The sequence below is a fragment of the Anopheles nili genome, chromosome 3 (genome assembly GCF_943737925.1).
Source record: "Anopheles nili chromosome 3, idAnoNiliSN_F5_01, whole genome shotgun sequence".
In the NCBI taxonomy this organism is placed as follows: domain Eukaryota; kingdom Metazoa; phylum Arthropoda; class Insecta; order Diptera; family Culicidae; genus Anopheles; species Anopheles nili.
This window is the reverse complement of record NC_071292.1, coordinates 36,293,425-36,314,463: the sequence shown is the minus strand read 5'-3', so window position 1 is coordinate 36,314,463 and position 21,039 is coordinate 36,293,425. Positions and strand designations below refer to the sequence as shown.

The 21,039-nt window shown below is 38.6% G+C and overlaps 2 protein-coding genes across 2 annotated transcripts; both read left to right on the top strand.

Moving 5' to 3' along the window:
- Window positions 1–7,169: 7,169 nt before the first annotated feature.
- LOC128725205 (RNA-binding protein 42) lies at window positions 7,170–19,389 on the top strand. The gene is made up of 5 exons (XM_053818929.1): window positions 7,170–7,210; window positions 7,271–7,643; window positions 7,716–7,883; window positions 8,993–9,251; window positions 19,128–19,389. Exons 1-5 carry the CDS (start codon window positions 7,170–7,172, stop codon window positions 19,250–19,252), a joined length of 966 nt encoding a protein of 321 aa, XP_053674904.1. The 3' UTR covers window positions 19,253–19,389.
- Window positions 19,390–19,614: 225 nt separating this feature from the next.
- LOC128724167 (radial spoke head 1 homolog) lies at window positions 19,615–20,551 on the top strand. Its single transcript, XM_053817931.1, has 2 exons — window positions 19,615–19,803; window positions 19,865–20,551. Exons 1-2 carry the CDS (start codon window positions 19,615–19,617, stop codon window positions 20,549–20,551), a joined length of 876 nt encoding a protein of 291 aa, XP_053673906.1.
- The last annotated feature ends 488 nt before the right edge of the window (window positions 20,552–21,039 follow it).

The following is a 21,039-nucleotide window of genomic DNA, read 5'->3' as shown; positions in this document are numbered from 1 at the left end:
TGACGGTCAACACGTACTGAGGCATTTGGTTCTGAATCAGTGCACGTGTGGGCCAAACAATACCATGTTGAATTGCTGACTTATCGAGAACCAGACAGTTCTAGAGACATATTTTTGCGCAATTTTCCCCAAAAATGATCAACAAATATACCAGTAATCTATTTTACCAAGTAACTTATAGCATTTCAATTTTGTTGAATATCCATCACTTAAACCTTTAGCGCCATATTTGACTCATGACGATCGCAGAAACAAAAACTCGAATAATAGTGAAAAAAATGAAAATACTTTATCCTTTTAATTCTACTTTCCACCACCCGTCTCTATTTGCCACATTCTGGTTAGTTCGTTTTATTGGATCGAAAAATGATTAAATTACCAAATAAGAACCTGAGTCTATCTAGAAAATTGCCATTTGCCATTTTTGTTATATTTGTTTAGGCCATCGATTAAGTATAGGGCGCTCGATGTCGGCAAATCTCGAGCTATTTGCACGGCAACGTTGCGCTTCTGCGCACTACCAAGCTGATTTGTGCAATCAGCCTGAAACATGCTTTAGTCCTTTTCCAAAACAATTGCATAATTTCGTAAAGATTTTGATAGTGAAAATTTTAATATTAAGTGCGTCAGGTGTGCGTGTATGAATGAAGCGTAAAAGAAAAATTATATAACAAACGAGTGAAACCCCCCTTTCCCCTTAATCCTTCCGGTTCCATTTACATCTTCCCCGACGTATGGAGATGGAACCACGGAAACAAGACAAGCAAAGCAATTTATATAAAAATATACATATACCGCATACAATTACGTAAGATTATGTGTATATATATACAGCTTTGTGTAAGTTTATACGTAAATATGTTTACATATTTATATATACACTTATATATGCACATTGAAACATCCTAAAATATATGTTTTAGGTCAATCATGCGTCAATCCCATCCAATTTGCTGAAACCATGGCCATGCCATTCGATCGGCCGTGATGGATGGGAAATAATTTCTGTGAAATTATTACGTTCTTTATTAGACATCGTTTGTTGTGTGTGTAAAAATGCATCTCCCTCCCCAATCCCCATCTAAGATAATACAGACCGAAGCTATCGACGAAGTTATAATAGAAGCCAAGTCAGTTTGCTTGATTTGGGAAGGTAAAAACCAACCACGTTCGGCATACAATTGAACAGTAGTATCGGTATCCATGCTACGTGCTATGGATTTTTTTTGGGTTTTGTTTTGCTATTTTGAAATGTTCTAATTTCCCGTTTGACGGCACCTTTACTTCCCTTTTGTAATTTTGGCTAAACTCCATAAACACACAGGAAAGATAAGTTTTAGTTTGACATACAAAAAACGTGCAACGGAGCAGCCGTTAGAGCAAAAGAAAAAAGCTACCGAACCGAACAGACGAACAGAATCAATTGAAGCTGGACTTTCTTCAGCATAAGCGTACCAAATCACTGATTTGCAGGCGAACCAGCCCGCGTTGTTGCGCAGGGCTGATACCTCCGGGCTTAACCTACACCATCAGCTAGCGTTATTAGTGGTTCTGTTACAGGCCCCGGCGTTCGGTAGAGAGACTTGATTGAGACGAAAAGCTAAACTCCACATACCATTATGGTCGATAAAAAGCAAGCAGCAATAAGTAAACAAGCGAATTAAACGCATCTATAATGTAACCCATAATCCAACACGGCAACTTGCAGACATTAGTCATCCAGCGAGAAGAAGCTGAAGAAGAAAAGAAGAGAGGAAAATAGAATGACCTAACGAACAAGACAAGAGTAAATCATCAGGGCAATGTTGACTGGGTCCTGCAATGCGCTCAGCAGGATGAGTGTTAACGTATGGATTTACAGGAGTAAGGAAATAATTCTAATCGTTTACTACTTCTAACTGTTTGAACATTCTTCCGTAATAATCGTACTCTTGTGAAATGGTTGAGCCAAAAATTCAAAACATAAAAAAAGATTACAAACTACAAAAAGAAACCCCAAAAAGGCGAAAAGGAATCGAATTATCTAAAGCATAATAACGTACTGCTAGGCAAAACGAAACGCGTTGGTTTGGGAAGAACATTTATCATCAGTACGATTTAATGAGTCCGCTATGTTTTCGCTATGTTAGCAACTGTTATTTGTGGCCTATAGTTTCCCGCTTGTATTATGTTAATATATCAGCTCATATTTCATGCACCAAGCTCATAATCACCCACTCGTTTAGTTCCATCATAAATCGCAAATTTCTGAAGCCTACGGCCTTTCGGCTCATTTGCAATAATCTTAGTTTTTATCTACTTTTGTATATTTGTAAAAAAAATGAAAAAATTGTTCCTTTTTTAAATCTTCGAGTAAAGATTTAAAATTTATGTAAGCCTACGAGAGAAAAAAGTTTAAATGGTTTAAAATTTAAATGTGTAATTTTAAAAGGCAGATTCAAATGCGCTACCTAATCGAAGAAACAAACAATGCCGCGGGGCATAATCAAGAGTCAACACAAAAAATGATAACTAAATATTTCAATACTATAAACTACCAACAAAATCCAGAACCAGTAATGAACAATAACAGCCACATTGGTTTATGAGTTGTGCTTTTATTAATTGAGGATTCCCTTCACTATGTTGGAATGAAACAATGTGCGAGTATTGTTAAAACGAAATATATCACGCCCGGAAAACCCATATAACGTGTAAGACGAACTATTTTGACGAACCCGTACATGTAGCTCTTTTTTCTTGTATGGAAATAGGAAACAGTCGTGTTTAGTTTCATTTGAGGGAACATTTCCTTTAAGCTATCGGTAGGATAAGTTCTTACAATGTTTTTTTTTCAATTGACTGTAGTAACATTATTTTGGAATGTTTCTTCACTTTGATGATAAAGAAAAATATATAAGCTTAAGAGTATGTTTAAAAAATAATGATTGTATGTTAACATTTGCATCCGAACATCGTCTTTTGACCTCATTGATCTATTTGATTCACAACTATTCTAGTCGACCTTAGACGAGAGGATCGTTTGAATTCTCCCTATTGAGATATGCCTGTCAGTTTACTAACATTCTACGCTCCAGTTTTGTGTGCGATATTACGTTCTTGTTTTCACAATGCTATTAATTGTGACATGGTTCCTTTTGGGAAAGATTAAATGGTTTCTTTTTCGGAGCACGTTGCTACACATCTGCATTGCAAACATCATGAAAAATCCATTCATATCCGAAAAATCTCATCAAAATCATTGTACAAATTTGTCGACCCAAACATCATGTAGGTTCTCCCAGGTTTGCAGAGCAAACCAGGAAATGGCTACGTATGGTGGTCACACTTTTCAAAATGCTTGAATGTTGGTGAGCTCATACCTTCGCTATCGAAAGCTTCGTAGAAAAAGGTGTGATTCAAGCTACTTTTGCTAGAAGTCTTCATTATAGTTGGATGTTTAGCAGACAAGCTACAAGAGCTTCCATTTTGCAACCTGATTTTCTAAAAAATGCTCTTCATTATGGCTAGCAAAATAGGCTCATTTTATATGATTATCGATTCTATAATCTTTTATTTGTCTATTGTTTATATAACTCGGGTTTTGTTTGTTCATGTTTTGAGGTCTATATAGTTGTCTTTGATTTCTGGTACCACATCTGTTAAATGTTCCTGAGTTATTTTATCTTATTTTTTTCTTTAGGAGTGTAGTGATGGTTATAATTATAATGTCTTCTGTTATTATGGTAGTTTAATGTATTGCCATTATGTCTTTGGTTAGAATTATACCTCATTGTCATCCTATAAGCTGTTTTTATGCAAGTATCGTTTTCCAGAACTGTTTGATATGCAACTGAAACTGTTGTAAATTTTCCTACCGTAAGAAAAGTTTTAGTTGTTTGGTTGTAGATTTTTTCAATCAGTGATAATCCATCTATTGATATGCCTTTTTATTTTGCGGTTTCTAATTTACTTTCGTCACACAGTATCTTTGTTGCTTTTGGTTTGATTGATTTAAAAGTGGCTATGATTCTGTCTGGGGTATTTTTTTCTTGTCATCTTGTTTTATGCCATTTAGTAAACCGTCGAAACTACTTAAAGTGGTTGGCAGTCCTATTCTTGCTTTACTGGTTATTCAGTCTTGTTGAATTTTATCAATATTTTTTCTCAAAGACACCTGGGTTATAGTCTTTTAGGATTTTTTATAGAGTCTATGATGTTAATTAAATTTTTTGCCATTCCATTGTACTAATTCCATTGCACTAATAAAGATGCTGTCTTTCTTTTCAAAAGTTGCCATTTTTTAGTTTCGGATAGTTTTTAAGTTTAATAAAACTGTATATTAAGAAAGCTGTAGTTTTGAATGATAATTTTTCTTCTACTAAAATTTTGCTATTTATTATTGTCTTGATTTTGCCGTAATACATCTCTCTCTCTCAAATGGCTCGACAACCGGCACACGGTCAAGGCCGACCTTGCTAAGCTAAGACTTTCTATAACTTAAAATTTTCACGTATCTGGATAGTCAGTCCTGCGTACGGGGAAGGCTCAATCGAGATTCGATCCTGATACTATCTATTGTGTGTTTGTGCCGCACGCTAACGCTTCGATCCTTTGAACTCCTCAGCTAATCGGTTTCCTGTTGAGTAGATTCACATGTCCGGACTATCCAATGCTCCCAGACTCGCTTCTTCCTTGTGTACTTCCAAGTCCGAGCACGAGTTGTTCATCCTTCCTTGGGTTGTGGATGAATGCTACTTTCACTTACTTGGGCCATTTTTATATAGTTCTTGCTGTATAAAAAAAATGTCACTTTGCCGTGTAAGCACTTCTAATACAGCTTTTGTAGTTCAGCACTTTGTTTTCTGCACTATCTCCCCTGTGCTGCAGTTTTTGCTACTACTAACATGTATTTTGTAGCGTAAGCACGTTAATTTGTTTTTGCACTTTGCTTCATGTTTTTCTTACTGAGGTAGTATTGATTTTAGCGCTTGTTTTTTGCTGAGGTTGTTTTATAGTTACTAGCACTGTCATCAATATGCATAATACGTTCTTATAGTTGAACTTTACTGTTCATTTTGCATCCGAAGATTGCAGTTATAATCACGGTAACCATGTAATGTAACTTATAACGGTGCGTTCAGTTCGAGCATACTTTCTCGGTCTCGCGTTAGTCAGTTACTCGAAAGGGCAGATTTCTTGTATTGAATGGTTTGATCGTCCAGGCGATCGTTGAAAAACTAGAAGAGATTTCCTTTGCCGGAACGTTGGAGACTTTGAGGTCTTACCTTGGGTTGGAGCACATTCAAAGCTTTTGTATTGAAACACCAACAGTTAGGTTAGCCTTAAGGTCCACTTCTGCCGTGTTCAGGTCAAGATTTTATTTTTTTATACTCAATAATTGTTTTCATTTATAAAGCTTATTTATTAACATAGCTAATAATATAGTCATAAGATAGTAAATTTTGTATCATCGTTTAACATGAATATTTTGGGTTGGTGGTCCCGTTGCGTAAAATAATCCCCTATATTTTTGCATAAAAGAATGCTTATCTGGTAATCTGTCTGGGTTGGTACCTTTTCTGCTGATATATTGTTTTTTTTTCTTCCAATCGGCATTTATTTGTGCATTGGTCATCTATTATACCATGCAATGTTTTTGATTGCATTCTTTCATTGTATGTGGGACACGGTGTGTTTGTGAAGTGGTTCGAATTGCATGCGCTTCAGTAGCGTAACAGTCTCTTCATTATGGTCGGTTTAACAGACCTGAAGCGCATAATCAGGCATCTATTCTACTTAGCAGTATTCAGACAAAATTACTGATTAGTAAAGTTCGGAGTTGAATAAGAGCTCTGGGTTGTGTAATGCTACGATCATTAGCATCGATTCTATTATCGTATCAGGGACAATATTGGACCATTGCTACCAAAAGGAGATGTTAATTTTTAAGAGAAGATGTATAGCAAATTTTAAGCAAGTACCAAGTTTTGCGGGAATAAAAAATTTAAAGACTTTTTTAAACCTCGAGTAGGATATACATATTGAAATTATTAAAAAAAACTCACTGGTGATCAGCACGTGATGTTTGAGCCTGGCTTTGAGTTTTCGAATGAATTTTAATTTATTACAAATGAAGAAGTGTTTTTTTCTTATATGTTCAATGATAATAAAGTGTTCTAAACATAGCTTCTACATTGATAACAATTTGGTTTTTGAAACAAGTATATGTATTTCACTAAATGCGATCCTGCCAAATATTACATTTTCAAAATGCTGTTCATTCCACCATTTGATTTATACCTTGTCCTGCTTATTTACTGTAGAATTTTCACAAATGTAAAATCAACGTTGTTCTGTTTTTTCCATACGTATGATATCTCAATTTTTTGGGTCTGAAAACACATTGTGAAAGCTACAAAAACCATCTAGTTACTAGTAGTTTGATTAACGTCCAATTTGAATTCAAAAAAACAGTGATTTAGCACCAAACGTCAATGACTTGTCCTTACCAGGGCTGCTGCAAACCCTCACGACGAATTAAATCATAATTTATACGATGAAATCAGCAGGTTTGGTTCATGCTATTGCATGATTATGATATGAAACTTAACATATTTGCATGATTCGTCCCATGTACACATACTTACTATATTTTTATTTGACTTGTTCGAAAGTCAGCAAGAAATCGGTCAAATGAAATCAGGGTATTTTTTTTAAACGTCAACATCGGCTTTTTTCTTCGAACAAGAGTCGTTTGCTGTGACAGTTCCTGGCGAGTTTCAAAACAAAACAGTAAATTGTTTATCAAATTCGCAACTCAGTAAGTTAATATTGCTATTTATAATAACTGGACATATTCAGACGCAAAACAGAGAGGGAGTCCACAGCTACAAATTTCAACTGAATCTTGTGTTGCAATAAAATAAAACGTATTTCACTGTTACAATCCCAAGCTTTACTGAACACTACACTTTATTTCGATACCAATTGTATTTGAAATGTTGTTTTGTTGAGGGAATAGAACAAGCATAACAAACTAGAATAATATGTGTGCGCTTTGGTGAAATATCGTCCAGTAACAATGATATTGCCTTTATATTATAGCTTTTCTGCAAATATCGACCACGCGCGACACACCATCCGGTTCGGTGAACGGTTAATAGTAAGATATATACGGACAGTAAATCATGGGAAGCAAAAGGAAAAATATGGAAGATGAAATGTCACGGTAAGACAATGAAATTGTAATTGCTTGAGTACATTTTTAATGGAGATACAAATCTTCTAGGTTTGAGGCGGAAATTTCCGGAGCTACCGCTTCATATTCAGTACCAGCTGCATCTTCCGGTGGGGCTGGTAATCCGTTCATACCATCACAGGTACGAACGGTGATCGGTTCCCAAACGTACAACCAAGTGCAACAAAAATTAGCACAGGTCCCTCCTCGATTACCACCTCCACCAATGCCGCCTTTTTTGCCGACCTTCAGCGCTCAGCCACTACCACTTTTGCCGCAAAAATCCTACACAACGGAGCCCACGCCGGTGATTGTGAGCAGCGCTCCAAAGTTATACACAGCTCGGCCAACAGTGGGCATCGCAACGAAATCCGATTCGTCTTCTGGACCAACTAACAGCAACATCGCACCAACTGTGCAATCGGTAATAAAACACCTCATTATCGTTTAATCTCTTATTACATTGTGCATAACAGAGCCTTTCTCTATTTTATAGTATGATATTGCAAATATTCAGTATGAAGTGACGACCAAAATGAAGAAACCCAAAACGGAAAAATCAGGTCCCAATCCGATTGCTGAAGAAGCTATCAAAGCGGCACGAGCATCCTCAGCATTGCAATCCTTTGGTAACAGCGAAAGACGCGGCAAAAAGGACAAAAAGGTAAGAATGCGTCTGCAAGTTATATTGATTGACTGTTGGGAAGGAATTGAAGGAATAACCGATTTAGAATTGGTGGTATAAGGGGGGCTTAACGTAACTGCGTTTAAACATAAAAGGCGCATTATGTTACAGGACTTGTTCCAAACTTTGAAAATAATTGATCCATACTTTGCGGGTAGATATCATCAAGAAAATTGATAAGCATATCCAGCGAATTGGATTTTAATGTACATAATTTGTTTAAACTGTTTTTTGTGTGGAATCATAGCTTTGTCCTGAAATTTGAGATTGAAATGATCGTAAGCTCATTTTTGTGAATCTTAATCCTGGATGCTTTTTTTCTTAACTGACAACTAAAACAAACAGTTTTGGCGTAGTATAGCTAAGATAATTGTATCTAAGCTCGTTGATATACCTCACTATAAATGTTTGGTTGCTTTTACGTTATACTAATACATCGTGCCTCTGAGTTCATTCAATTCTTTTTTAATCTTCTTGATTTCTGTTTTGAAGGTATAAAACCTTATTTACCTTATTCAGGCTGTACAATTATACAATAGTTCATATTTATCGTGGTATTTATTATACAAGGAATGATAAGGAAGAGGAAAAACCTTAAATTAGTCTATGACAAAAAAATTAAAATTCTAATACTATCACCGATGCCGTATCAAATGAATTTAATATTTTCATAGAATCTTCTGAAAGTGAGTTTCTAAACTTATCTCTTGTTGGATGAGTTGAAAATAGTGATCTGAATTAAATGAAAGCGGATATGATATTGTCCATTAGTGCATATGTTATAAAACTCAAAAAAAAATTAAACAAGTTAAGAGTGAGGATTCATCAACTGAGGATGGTAGTGCGGTTGAAACAGTTGAAGTATAGCATATCGTTGAGTCTGTTCGATATGAGTCTGATTTTTTGTGTAAAACTAGTATACTGAATGCATACTAGCATAATGAACGAAAAAGTAACTTCAACATAAAACAACATTGTGTGAACGACGGAAATGCGTGTAATAATGAATAACTAATAATTGAAATTATCGCATAGTGTTGTTCTAATATTTTCTTTCCATTGTCTTTACCTCATCGTGGGTGATACAGCAAACGGTACGCGTTGCCGGTGGTCAAACATGGGAAGATATGTCTTTATCAGATTGGGCAGAGGACGACTTTCGCATATTCTGCGGTGATCTTGGCAACGACGTGAACGACGAATTGCTGACACGAACCTTCAATAAATATCCCTCATTTCAACGTGCCAAAGTGATACGCGACAAACGAACCAGCAAAAGCAAGGGTTATGGGTTCGTCAGCTTCAAAGATCCGCAGGACTTCATACGCGCAATGAAGGAAATGGACGGTAAGTGGAGAAAACAAAGAGTTTAAATTTTTATTTAATTACCTATTTGCATTTTTTGCTATCAATTACAATTTGACCTACGGTTTTCCAAAGCTGCTTTATAATGTGCAGTACAATTAGCATGATAATAATTATACAACATGTTCTTATTACACCTAGAGTGAAATGTGACATATATGAACAGTGAATTTCTATAATTTAGATATATTTTCATACATTCCCAATTGATCATTTTGGAGTGTACCAATTTGTTCTCCGCTGCATGTGTGCAGCGATAAGACGAAAGGGTTCTGGGTTTAACTATTCGGCGGGTATAGTTCAGTTGAATGTTTTGAGCTGCCCTGTTTATCCCAACGGTCCCCAACCATAAGATACGAATAACTGCGGCACCGTATACTGCCGGCGTGATGTATTAACCTTTAATGTGCGTACCGGGGATACATTGTCCACATAATCCGCATCAGTTCGCAACTGTTGGGCATGAACAGCAACAGGGTCAAGATTGAGCTTCGTGTCGTAGGAAAGCGTTTTCGGTTGCGAATCCTTTTCGATTGTATCCTCTTTAGTTAGACTGAGTGATGGTTCATCCTGTTGCTGATGTATCCTCAGTGGTTGTTGCTGCTGCTCTTTTTGTTGTTGCAACAGCCGTTGTTCTTGTTGAAGCTGTTGCTGCTGTTGTTGTTGTTGTTGTTGTTGTTGTTGCAGCTGACTCTGTGCGTAGGCTTTATGCGCCTTCGTGTAATGATTCAAGTAAAACATTGAGAACGGCATACCCGATGCGCCCCATCCACGGGACATGAAAACATCCTTCTTGATGGCCGAAGGCGTCGATGAGACTACGACTGGTACTGCTCTAGCAGCATTATTGGACTTCATCCCTTTTATAAAAGCTGCGTTTGATTCGATGCTGTTTGCTGCTTGACCGCTAACGCCACCGTTGCATGGCATTGAGTTGACTCCTTGCAGTGTGCTGATTATCGCCAATACCACCAGGCCATACCAGATATGCTTCAAGTGACGACTCTATGTAGTGTGTGGGAAAAGAAAAGAAATAGAAAATAAATTTTATACATAAGGAGAGAAGCAATAAGATTCAGTGCCAAGAAGTCGACCTAAAATTGTTTGTCGACCGGTATATATTCTCAGAGACGGATTCTTCGTCAACTTTACGGTCGCCAAGAGTGTGTAGGATTTTGTTCCACTGAAGCATAAACAACATGGATCTTATCCGCTGTGATCAGTCATCCGTTATATTCCTGGTGCGAGCTCACGAGGCGTGAGAAAATTTTGTTAACAACATACCGTATAGTGAAGAAGCCGGTATGGGATTAAGCAATATGTTTGATAAATGTTTACTATCCTTGCAAAACTAGGTGTTGTTTGTTGCGTTAATCGTTTAAGGGAAGGCTCCAATTATTCTGCAGTCCACTCTTACAAGACCTGTCTAATTCTTGTTCTGCTTACGTTAACATCTAATGTAATCAGACAATTCAGTATGCTCTCTATGTGCGATATTTTGCGTTATGTGTGCAAGATGAGTGTCATGCACAGGCACAATTATATGACACAAAAAGTTATAAGTTGCCCGAGAAGTAATGCTAATTCTAAGCTATCTTTATTCACATTGAAAATATTATCGTCAGAATCGGACATTGTCGATGCCATTCGCAGTATAGCAGAGAAAATATGCAGTTTATTTCTAGATATATTTATATTTAAAAATATATGCTTTTTCTCATTTTTTTTTATTGATCTATAATCTAACTTAAAATCGTTAACTGATTGAACAAAGGAAACAAATGCAAGGGCAGTATCGTCTGAAATCTGCAAAAAAGCAAAAACGAAATTGTTATGTTTGCATTCCAATTCCCTTTGCTTAAAATTAAGCCCTGAACAAATATTGGGGATTTTGTTGCTCTCGTATTAGCAAATATTTGCAGGGAAAGGCATGAAGTAAGAAAAATATATAGATTTTATTATGACCAAGTTGACTAGGAAAATGTGTACGTGCAAAGATTGAATTCCAATGGACATATTTTCATCAAAATGCTTTTGCTACGTTGAACTATTTGTACGATCATGGTCAAATGATGGACTTTTGAAAAAAGCTCACAATCAGTTGTAAATATGATCGTAAATAAACACCTACCGCTGTTGGTGGGTCGCAGAAGGCTAACGTTTAATTTAATCGGCCGGCTCATGGGTGATAGGAAATCGCCCCCACCTACCCCCCAGCAGCTTGAGTAAGTTGAGTTGGCCTATCACGGCTTTTTTGCATGCACGCTGCGAGTGAGCAAGCCAGCAAATGGTCGATTATTTGTTGCAGCTTTTGCTCTTCATTTCCATCTATTTTAGGCTCTGTGCGATTGCTGTTTACTTTTAACGGTGGGAACTTTCAAAGGGACAAAAAATGAATGCGAGCCGATAATTGCTGGTCAATTGAAGCAAGCGATGGTGTGTGCTGATTAGAATGCAAGGTAATTAATTTGCTCCTGCAGTTGGCCGGCGTAAATGAAACGATAAGCTATACACACGACTTAGCATGTTTAATAAGAGAGAAAAAAATGCAGCGAAAGCGTGGTAGCTGAAAACAAATAACTGAAATAGTCAATCAAATGCCAAGTGGGTGGTGGGTGTTATCATGTGCTCGATCGGTTGTTCGAATGAGCAAAGTTCAGTTCCGGAGCAAAAAGGGATAGTAACATTTCTACGCCTCATTCGCAGCCATTACTTCCATGTGATGAACTAGTGACGACCCGATCAGGTTTGTTTATTTTTCTCACGCGATGGAAAAACACCGTTCCTCGGAGCGAACGATGTGCTCTTTTCTCTTTATATCACGTTATTTGGCTGACATAAGCATATCCAACACGCTGCAGATCTTTGCTGACCTTTGTAATTGTTTATTTCATCCGTGCAGTGGTTTATTTCCATCATCAAACATGAGCATAAAAATATGGGATTTGGATGCACACATAAATGCGGGCTGCCGCTACGGATGAGTGATTTGCGAGGTTAAAGCTAGGTGTGACAGTGATAAGGGCTCGGTTGCTGTAGAGATTTCAGATCTCACAGTGGCAATGAGATTTTCCATTTGCTTGTTGTAGGTTCGCTAACTGAACTGTAATCAGCATAATGGGTATTGTATGGCGCCTACATGCCAGAGTGTCAGTGAATGTTTTTGTACGGATTTTTCACTGCATTGTTACACAAATTTATCAAACGAGATCTTTATAATGTTATTTTGATAATGAAAACCACGCTTAGAAACTCAGATCAATAATTTATCATTTCCCCTTTGTATAACCTGCGTTTTAAAATACCATACCCACGGTAGAAAACGTGCTGGCTCGATTTTGGATTGAATTAACTCTTTTTCAAGCAAACTTTGAAATTAAATAGCTTCCAAACGGCTTATCCCAAATTCGGTTCTAATTAAGCCAGCAATTATTATTCTCGTCATTATCGGGCAGAACGGTGCAGGAATGTTAATTTTTAGTCATTTTCTTAGTGCCCAACGCACCACATCACATTATCATGCGGTCGTTATGATTCTGTTTGGGTTTCTTACTTACTTCACCAGCGAACTAAAATATTTCCAAACATGATCTTTCAGAAAATTAGAGCTTTGTAACAATGAATTAAGTTATGTTAGAACTACACCGTACGCTACATGAATAGGTTGCGGTTGAAATAATCAGCGTTTAATAAGGGCCATTGCAAAAGTACACCCTTCTCAATTTTTCTCTCTATCGAAATTGCAATGTTGTGTAATGTTAAATTCTAATAATCCTCCGTAGCACACATCGAGCAAAACGAGCTTTGACCGTATCATGGCACACCGGCGTGTCTATATGCATGATCATCACACATTCCAGTTGGTACAAAACTGAACACTCAACGCCCGAATGATTTAGCACACGCAAGGCAAAATCAATTCACCGATGGACAAAGCATTACGTCTCTTTATGGTACGGTTTCATGCCGCAGTTTCATGATTCTATTGGTTACTAGGCGCCTCCATTGATTTCGATCGTTTAATCACCCCTTGCCCACGAAGGTAACCTAACGCTCCCTGGTGGAATGGAGTTCCCAAGCCAAACGAGGACAATATGTTGACGAGCTCTCGGGGAAGGCCTCTGCACAGCCTCTCCTAGCAGGTTTTGCTCCCTGCATTTTGCGCTATCTTGTTGTTTGTGTGGCCGCGGTCCAGCTCAGAGATTGATTTGTCTGTGTTAATCCGGTACCAGCACGTACCAGTCGGATGCGTGTTTGTTGCGAGAAGCAGCAAAACTACAAAACAAAACCCAAGTTTCCATCGCCGACTACTGTCGAAACGGGATTTGTTCTCTATCGCTGTTAGCGGTGCCAAAGAGGAAAGGTTACGCTATGCTGCTCGGTGGTGGGGGTGTGGATTCGGGTGAGAATTTAATGATCCTGTTGCTGTTGTAGACAATCCGGCGGCCATCAAGGTGACCGCATAACTTTGCAACGACAGTCACCCTTAACAGGCATGTACAGTGGACGGAGATAGAGTGTTTAATGGAATTTGTGCTCATGGCAGGAGGATTGGAACCGTTATTGGTTTTAAAATTCGAACTTGCCGATTAACCCACCAATGAATGATATTTTTTTCTTATTTATTTAGAGTATGTAGAGTCTTTTTTGTGTGGATAAAATCAAACCATATCTTAAAAGCAATGTTCTTACCTTATCCATTTTGAGTCGCAAGATGCCCACCAAGAAATGGAACGATATTTTTTCCAATACACGTGTATTTGCCGCTTCTCGGGGTTTTACGTCCCCGTAGTCCTTTTTTTTCGGCACGCCAACCTATACTGGACGCGGGTTAATTGGCCTAATACATGAAACCAAATTAACACGACCGGTGAGTGCCTGATGGTACTTTCGGTTGAATCTTTCAGAGAACAATTCACATGTCGCACAATCTGAATCTATTCAATCCACCTGTACGTGGCTTGAACGATGGAACGAACGCGAAAGCAAAAAAGCAACGAAATTTGGCCAATTATGAATTCACCGTTTGCTCGGGAACACTTTTCACTGTACTACGTCGGTGGTAACACGCGGCTGCCACCATCTAGAACCGGTGCAATTGCGTGCCATCGGTGCACCAACGAGCATCAGGATGCTGTCGAGGAGTTAGAAAACAACGTCACTACTAAATTGGTCACGCTAAACAGACAGCTTAATAGTCGCTTCCGTGATGCACTATTTGCGGGTTTATTTGAATTTTCTTGAAGCCGAGAATGGAGGAAAAATGAAAACCGTACTGCGTTCGGTTGAACTGTGGATGGTTTGCAATTCTTCGACAGAATGTTGGTGCCTGTCCACCCAAGCGCGGCTTTTATCAGCATCCTCTCATCCCATCCCAGCTGATCAACTGTGCTGTTGTCATTTACTCGCCAAAGATAGAAAGAGAGAGAGACAGAGAGGGAAAGCGTGCGAGCGAGTGAGAGCGAAAACGAGAGCAAGCATGAGAGAGAACGAGAGAAATGTGTCGCTAGTTAGAGCGGTTTGTTATCACGGATTAAGTTGGGTGGAGATGCGACAGCACAATGTTTAGTAGCTCCTGCTCGGAACTAACCATCCGCGCTTCACTCCTTGCTGATGAGTGGTTGAGTGTTGCAGGGAGTACCGAGAAGCGCCACGGTACTTAAACGTTAAATTGAACCTCACGCGTGGTCAAGGATTCAACGAGCCTTCCATCGCGTTGAGGGAGTTGATAGAATGGTAATGAAGCAGCATGTCAATATAGCAACAATTTGTCGTTGCATCCACCAGGAGCATGAACATGGCACCAGGTTGGACTTTGTCATTGCACGGCCAAAATGCTGCAGGGATTTTACTTGCTTCGGATAAACACAGTAACTAAATGCTGATTGACCAATGATGTGTTTAAAGCAAGCTTACTGCGGAGAAAAACCCATTTAAACCGGGTGATCATTTAACAGTGATAATTTATAGTTGCTGAAATGCAATTGATGCAGATTGGGACATTGGTTCGTTATATTGGGTGTCGATGATAATGGGAATTAAATGAATTAAATATATTTAAAAATACAATAGCAATGATGGTTATTTGTTGCAAAGCAAGCTAATCAATCGAAGAATTAGAATCTGATCTAGCTCACTTAGCCACTGTTGAGTCGCACGTGGTCCGCAACGCTGTGTAGATCACCTTTGGAACCGATGGATGGATGACCGTTACGAATATATATATATAAATTATTATTATTTTACTGCTATTTGTATTTTTCCATTCCTGGGTTGACTTTTGATCCAGGCCCGCCTACATCGACACACCAGCTCGCCATGGCATTAATCCGTGCCCGTGTTTAATCAATTCGAAAAACAAGACCTTTGGCTGCGGCAATCTATATATTTTTGCAATAAGTTATCAATATAACCAATGGCCGAGAAAAGCGGATCCAGGCGAATAAAACGGTATTTAGCGATTCCCGTAAGCATTGTAAACAAATGCGCTGATCACGCTGTTCCTGTTCGGCATGCATGGAAAGCATTTTCACCAGAAATGAAACTTTGATATGATGATTGACACGTACACAAAATTTGAACTTTGGTTTTTAGTATGAGATTTCCATCGTTTAGAATAGAAAACAGCACTATACAAGCAAAGTCCAAAGTCATTAAATGAAAACTGCGGGTAAGTTTCTGCGTCTTCTTAAATGCCCAAACAACCATTGTACGGTCAAGGCCTGCTTTGTTAAGTCAAGCAAATGCTTTCTTTGATTTGAAATGTTCACGTAAACAGTCAGGCCTGCGTACGGATGAGGCTTAGTCGAGAATCGAACCCGATACTATCCCGGACTAAGTTTAAGGAGATACATGATTGTATTTCACTATTTGTATATCAGCACCTGCAATAGCACTTGTGATCGACCCTCCTCAATCAAGAAGATTCATTGAAAAAAAAACCGTTAGATGGACGCATTCAAATATGTGCCGCATATATTAACATTTACTGTCTTGTTTTCAGTTAGCTGCGTTTTTCTTAAAGACGATATTCTCCATTGCCCATTCGATTGACTAGAATGACTGTGGGGGTGTGTACGACCTTAGTATGTGCCGGTACTTCGCGGAGGAATATGGTTCAATTCAATAGCTGCATCATTTCCCATGGATGAATGCAATTTGTCGCCAAAGGAACAAAAATGTTAAGCTTAAGTGTCAACCGCCAAGTGCCGCAAAGGAAGCCAACAAGTAAACAGCTAGGAATTCGTTAGTTATCCCGTACTGTCGGTACCGGAGGCAGCATTAAGTACAGGATCTGTATCACAAACACCTCCCCGGGTTGGGCATTTGAAATTCTATCATGCAACCATTTGACGGTCACATCAATAATAAACCAAACGGTGAGCAGTGCGAGGACGCGGATGCGATCGTTCGACCTTATTTACCTGTTGGAAGGCGAATATTTTGCATCAATTGAACCTAGATCAGTAGTATTGCGTTTGTAATTCTTTCGCTCGTTCACTTTCTCAATATTGACCCAGAGCCGGGTCGCCTAATTGCGGTATCATAATTGCTATTGTAACGAATTTTTCATTCGGTTGAAAGATGGTTCGTTGCGGTGAGTTCACGCATCCATGGATACGTCTCTTGTTTCGTACCGAATATTGGACGCGATACCGTATATTGATTTGCCGTTGATTTGAAGATTGTCGATTTTTTAGCTGCCATTCGCCGTTAAAAAACCGCCACCGAGTCATCGCAAACGAGTGTCTATTGAATGTTTCCGACATTGAGCCTTACCGCTTCGTTTGGGGTTGGCTTTTGCTCTCGTAGTTCCATTGAAAAGATGCCGAAGGGGATGAAGCAGCAATTAAATGGTAGCTTGGAACATTTTGTTCGGCTAGATGGCCATTGATGCTAATGACGCTGGCTATGGAATAAGCTAAAACCCGTGATGCTCCCACTCACTTGCAATCGAACGTCCATTGGCTAGATGAGATTGCTCGAAAAATGAAATGATCGATTAACGTAAGTTTATCTCTTGGAGCTGCAAATAACAATCCAGCGAGTTCGTTTTAAATCATCTGAATGATTTAAATCATCATAAGGAGCCTCGTTATATGCCAATCACTCTTCACTATCTTTTTGGGAGAGGCGCATCAACGGAAACAATATACTAGGTATTTCAAAAATGAATTAGCACACATATGAGATGTTACCATTTTTTTATCATCTGTTTATAGCATTGGACAGATATATTATTCTGTCAATCATCGCGTCAGAACTTCCGCAGGATATCAATCGGAGATGCAACTCATAAATTTAAACTTTTTCACGGTCAGTTGACTAGTTTGCCCTTGATGTACTGAAAATGTTGATTACGAATTCTTCGTTACGATTGTTGATGCCTTTTAAAGTTTACTCCAAGGATGGTAGGTCAGTTATTTACCATTATAACTTTTTTATTTGTTCCGAAGGATATTGTTTGAGCAGCAAACAAAATCCGAGAGCCTTTCGATGGTTGAAACTTTACGTCGTAGCTTGAGGAATAATTTCACGATGGTTAGAATAGGAATGACATTTACATTGCTGAAACGTGCAGTCACAACACTTGATACCTCTGACCTACGACATTCTTTTTTCGGACCCATGTGCCTATCAAACTCGCAAGCAGAAATTCAACTCAACTGTATGCCTGCTTTACCGAGGGCGTTAAGAGTGTAATTGTGGAATTTGAATTTTACGATTTAAATTACTGTCACTGCATTCATTGTGACCTGCTATTGATCATATGCTCATACATACGATTTGTACATTTAGAATAATTTTCCCGCAATGGATTTAGAATAAATTTACCCGTAATGGTAAAAACTATTTCTATAACTTTTTGCTACTGGTAGTAAATATTTCATATTTGGGAAATCAAATATATGCATGTTGAAACAGTGTTGTTTCCAAAATAAGGTTAAATTTGAGGCACATTGGGTTTTAAGAACAATTCTCTGTATATGATCTATTTAGAGGAGCTATTTTCTACATTTTTGTATTCTATTTGCTCAAGCACATAATTTTAGCTAGTAGGTATAGAGTATACATATCGTTGAGAAGAATGGCATCAACACTGTTTGGCCATCAAAGCGTTTATGGTAGAGAGTTCGCAAGTTCTACAGATGACAGCGTTGCATTATCCCAAAATTTACCCACTGAAGACTACGTATCCTTAATTTTCTCAATACGTGCTGGATCGAACATATGTGCTTGAAAAACTTCCCGAACTTACTTAAAAGGCGCTACTACCGTTTAACGGCCTTGGCCTACGACAGCTACTAAAAACGCTCACAGTCAAGCGTCAACCTCTACCATCAGCCAATCTCTAATCACGGCCCTTTTGGCAGACACACTTCCATCACTTTATCTCAGTTTGGGTCCAACACTCATCCTAAAAGGACTGTACGTAATGGGCCGTCGTGGCATTCTATTGACAATATAAGCGCACGCAAGTCTGGTGATTCTTATTCAATGGATGGCAATGAGACTATCGTATAGCTCATGGAACTCGTTATTATATCGTATGGAGAACACTGTTATTATATCGTATGCTTTAGGAGTAGTACTTATTTCAGAGGAGTATTTGACTGGAGAAGCTGTTGGGCTGCCTGTACCGTAGCTCGAAGGTCTATAACGAGTAATCTACTCCTGATTAGAAAAGTAGTAATTTTCGCCACAGTTTCAAACTGTTGAACACTTTGTATTTGAGATATGTTTGAACACTGATATAATAGATAATTTTTCGTCAACTATGGTGTCAAGGAAATGAATAGTTTGTACAATTTTTTTAGTGAAATAATTAAAAAACTTTTTTTTCATTACCCCCCACAGGACGCTATGTCGGAAGTCGACCAATCAAACTACGCAAAAGCACATGGAAGAATCGCAGTATCGATGTCGTACGCAAGAAGGAGAAAGAAAAGCAGGCTCTGCTTAGCCTATTTAACCAGAGCTAGTGTCGTGCTAGAACTAACATTTTCTATAGACTACACTGTCAAGGAAATTTCATCTCTAGGAATTAAGGTCACATCTTCAAACGCAACGGTTGGATGGGTTTTGTGTGAACACATGAATGAAATAAATTTGTTGACGTTGGCAGGTAAAAAAGCTAATGCGAAACAGTGTTTGTGTGTTTTTTTACTATGCTTTGGTTTATTAGATCTGGGAATTTTGATTAATCACTGCTGGAAAGTAGGAACTATAACACCCAAAACAAATTCTTCATATTATCAGACCAGATAGCTGACACGTCATTTTAATCTTAATGCATTCGTCAAATTTCTTCTTTCCAATCTAGTCATCTTCAGTTTAGAGACTGATGTTCATTCTGAAGCCTGATTTTATGATGGATAGTGTGTTCCAGTCGGATTGTGGGTTCTTTGAATCACCCAATGTATCTGTAGCAAATGAGTCCGCGTTGCAGCCACCTTCGGGTGTCGAAGAAACTGAAGAAGAAGAAGGCATTTTGAGTACGGAAAAATCACAGTCGATCCCATTAAAAATTAAGGTAAATAAGGTATCGGTTTTGATCGTTGATGTTTCTCATCGTGATTGCTTTCGTCGAATAGCGCTATGAAGGACCAAGAAATAGAAAAAATCAGCCCAGTGGGGATGGGATTGCAAAATTTACCAACGGTGACTTTTACGAAGGATCTTTTCGGAAAGGCATTTTTCACGGGCACGGCGTGCTGCGGAAGCGTAACGGCTATCGGTACGTGGGCGCATTTCGAAAAGGCCTTCGCCATGGCCATGGAACGCAAACGTATCCCGATTGTTCCTCGTATGCTGGTGATTGGTTGAAAGACAGTCGCCATGGTTATGGAACGTACAAGTTCGCAAATAAGGACCTCTACGAGGGTAATTGGTGTTTGAACAAGAAGCATGGCATCGGAGCGTATTTAATCGCTGAAAATGGCCTTCGTCTACGTGGGTCTTGGCGTGAAGGGCGTTTAGCTGGGCCGATAGAATTTGTGTTTGGAAGCGTTCGGTATCATGGCATGTGGGACGAAACGGGTTTATCGGCGGAGCACGATGGCGTCTTTAATTTTGCCTCGAAATATTTGCTGCGAGGTAGAATGACCAAAGGACCATTCGATGAGTTCTTCTGGACACCGAGTGGTGTAGAACGTTATTCTTTTGCTTCGCTACCCTTGGAACCACTTCCTGTTCCCATTCCCTTGATGGACCGCCAAGATTCAAGCAGTTCTGACGAAGAAAGTGAACCGGAGCTGCAATCTGAAATGGAAAATATCTAACATTTGGCAAATAAACATTAAAGCTGATTTATCGTTCATTATATATCTTGCAGGTGCATGTTGAGTTGACATATTGTACAAAATAATTCATAAATTTATTACTTATTTTATGTTTGTTTCGAGAAAATCTAATCTTGAACATAAAATTTAAGATTTACCTTACGCGATGATCTCAATAAAACAGAGTTCGAACATACGTCGTTCTCTACAGGAATGAATTGATTCGCGCTATTTTACAAAGTATAGAACGCTCTCGTGAAGCAAAAAAAAACATGGAATCTATACAAAGAGTCCTGTAGAATCTGTACATACTCAGACTTGGAGTCTGTGCAGCTCTAACTATCTGTTTTGCTCGTTCAGGTAAATCGTGTCAAGTATTTTTGGATCTGTATGCATTAGGTGATACTGATGAAATCGCTACAATGATTGGTGGGTAATCAAATTCGGAATAGAGAAATAGTCAGAACAGAATAGTAGAGAGTGACATG

What these genes read in the sequence shown, in the direction of transcription:
- LOC128725205 (XM_053818929.1), top strand. Translation starts at nt 7,170, where the DNA reads ATGGGAAGCAAAAGGAAAAATATGGAAGATGAAATGTCACG. An exon ending in ATGGAAGATGAAATGTCACG is followed by an intron (nt 7,211 to 7,270) that starts GTAAGACAATGA and finishes CAAATCTTCTAG; the next exon opens with GTTTGAGGCGGAAATTTCCG. An exon ending in TCGCACCAACTGTGCAATCG is followed by an intron (nt 7,644 to 7,715) that starts GTAATAAAACAC and finishes TCTATTTTATAG; the next exon opens with TATGATATTGCAAATATTCA.
- LOC128724167 (XM_053817931.1), top strand. Translation starts at nt 19,615, where the DNA reads ATGTTCATTCTGAAGCCTGATTTTATGATGGATAGTGTGTTCCAGTCG. An exon ending in CGATCCCATTAAAAATTAAG is followed by an intron (nt 19,804 to 19,864) that starts GTAAATAAGGTA and finishes TTCGTCGAATAG; the next exon opens with CGCTATGAAGGACCAAGAAA.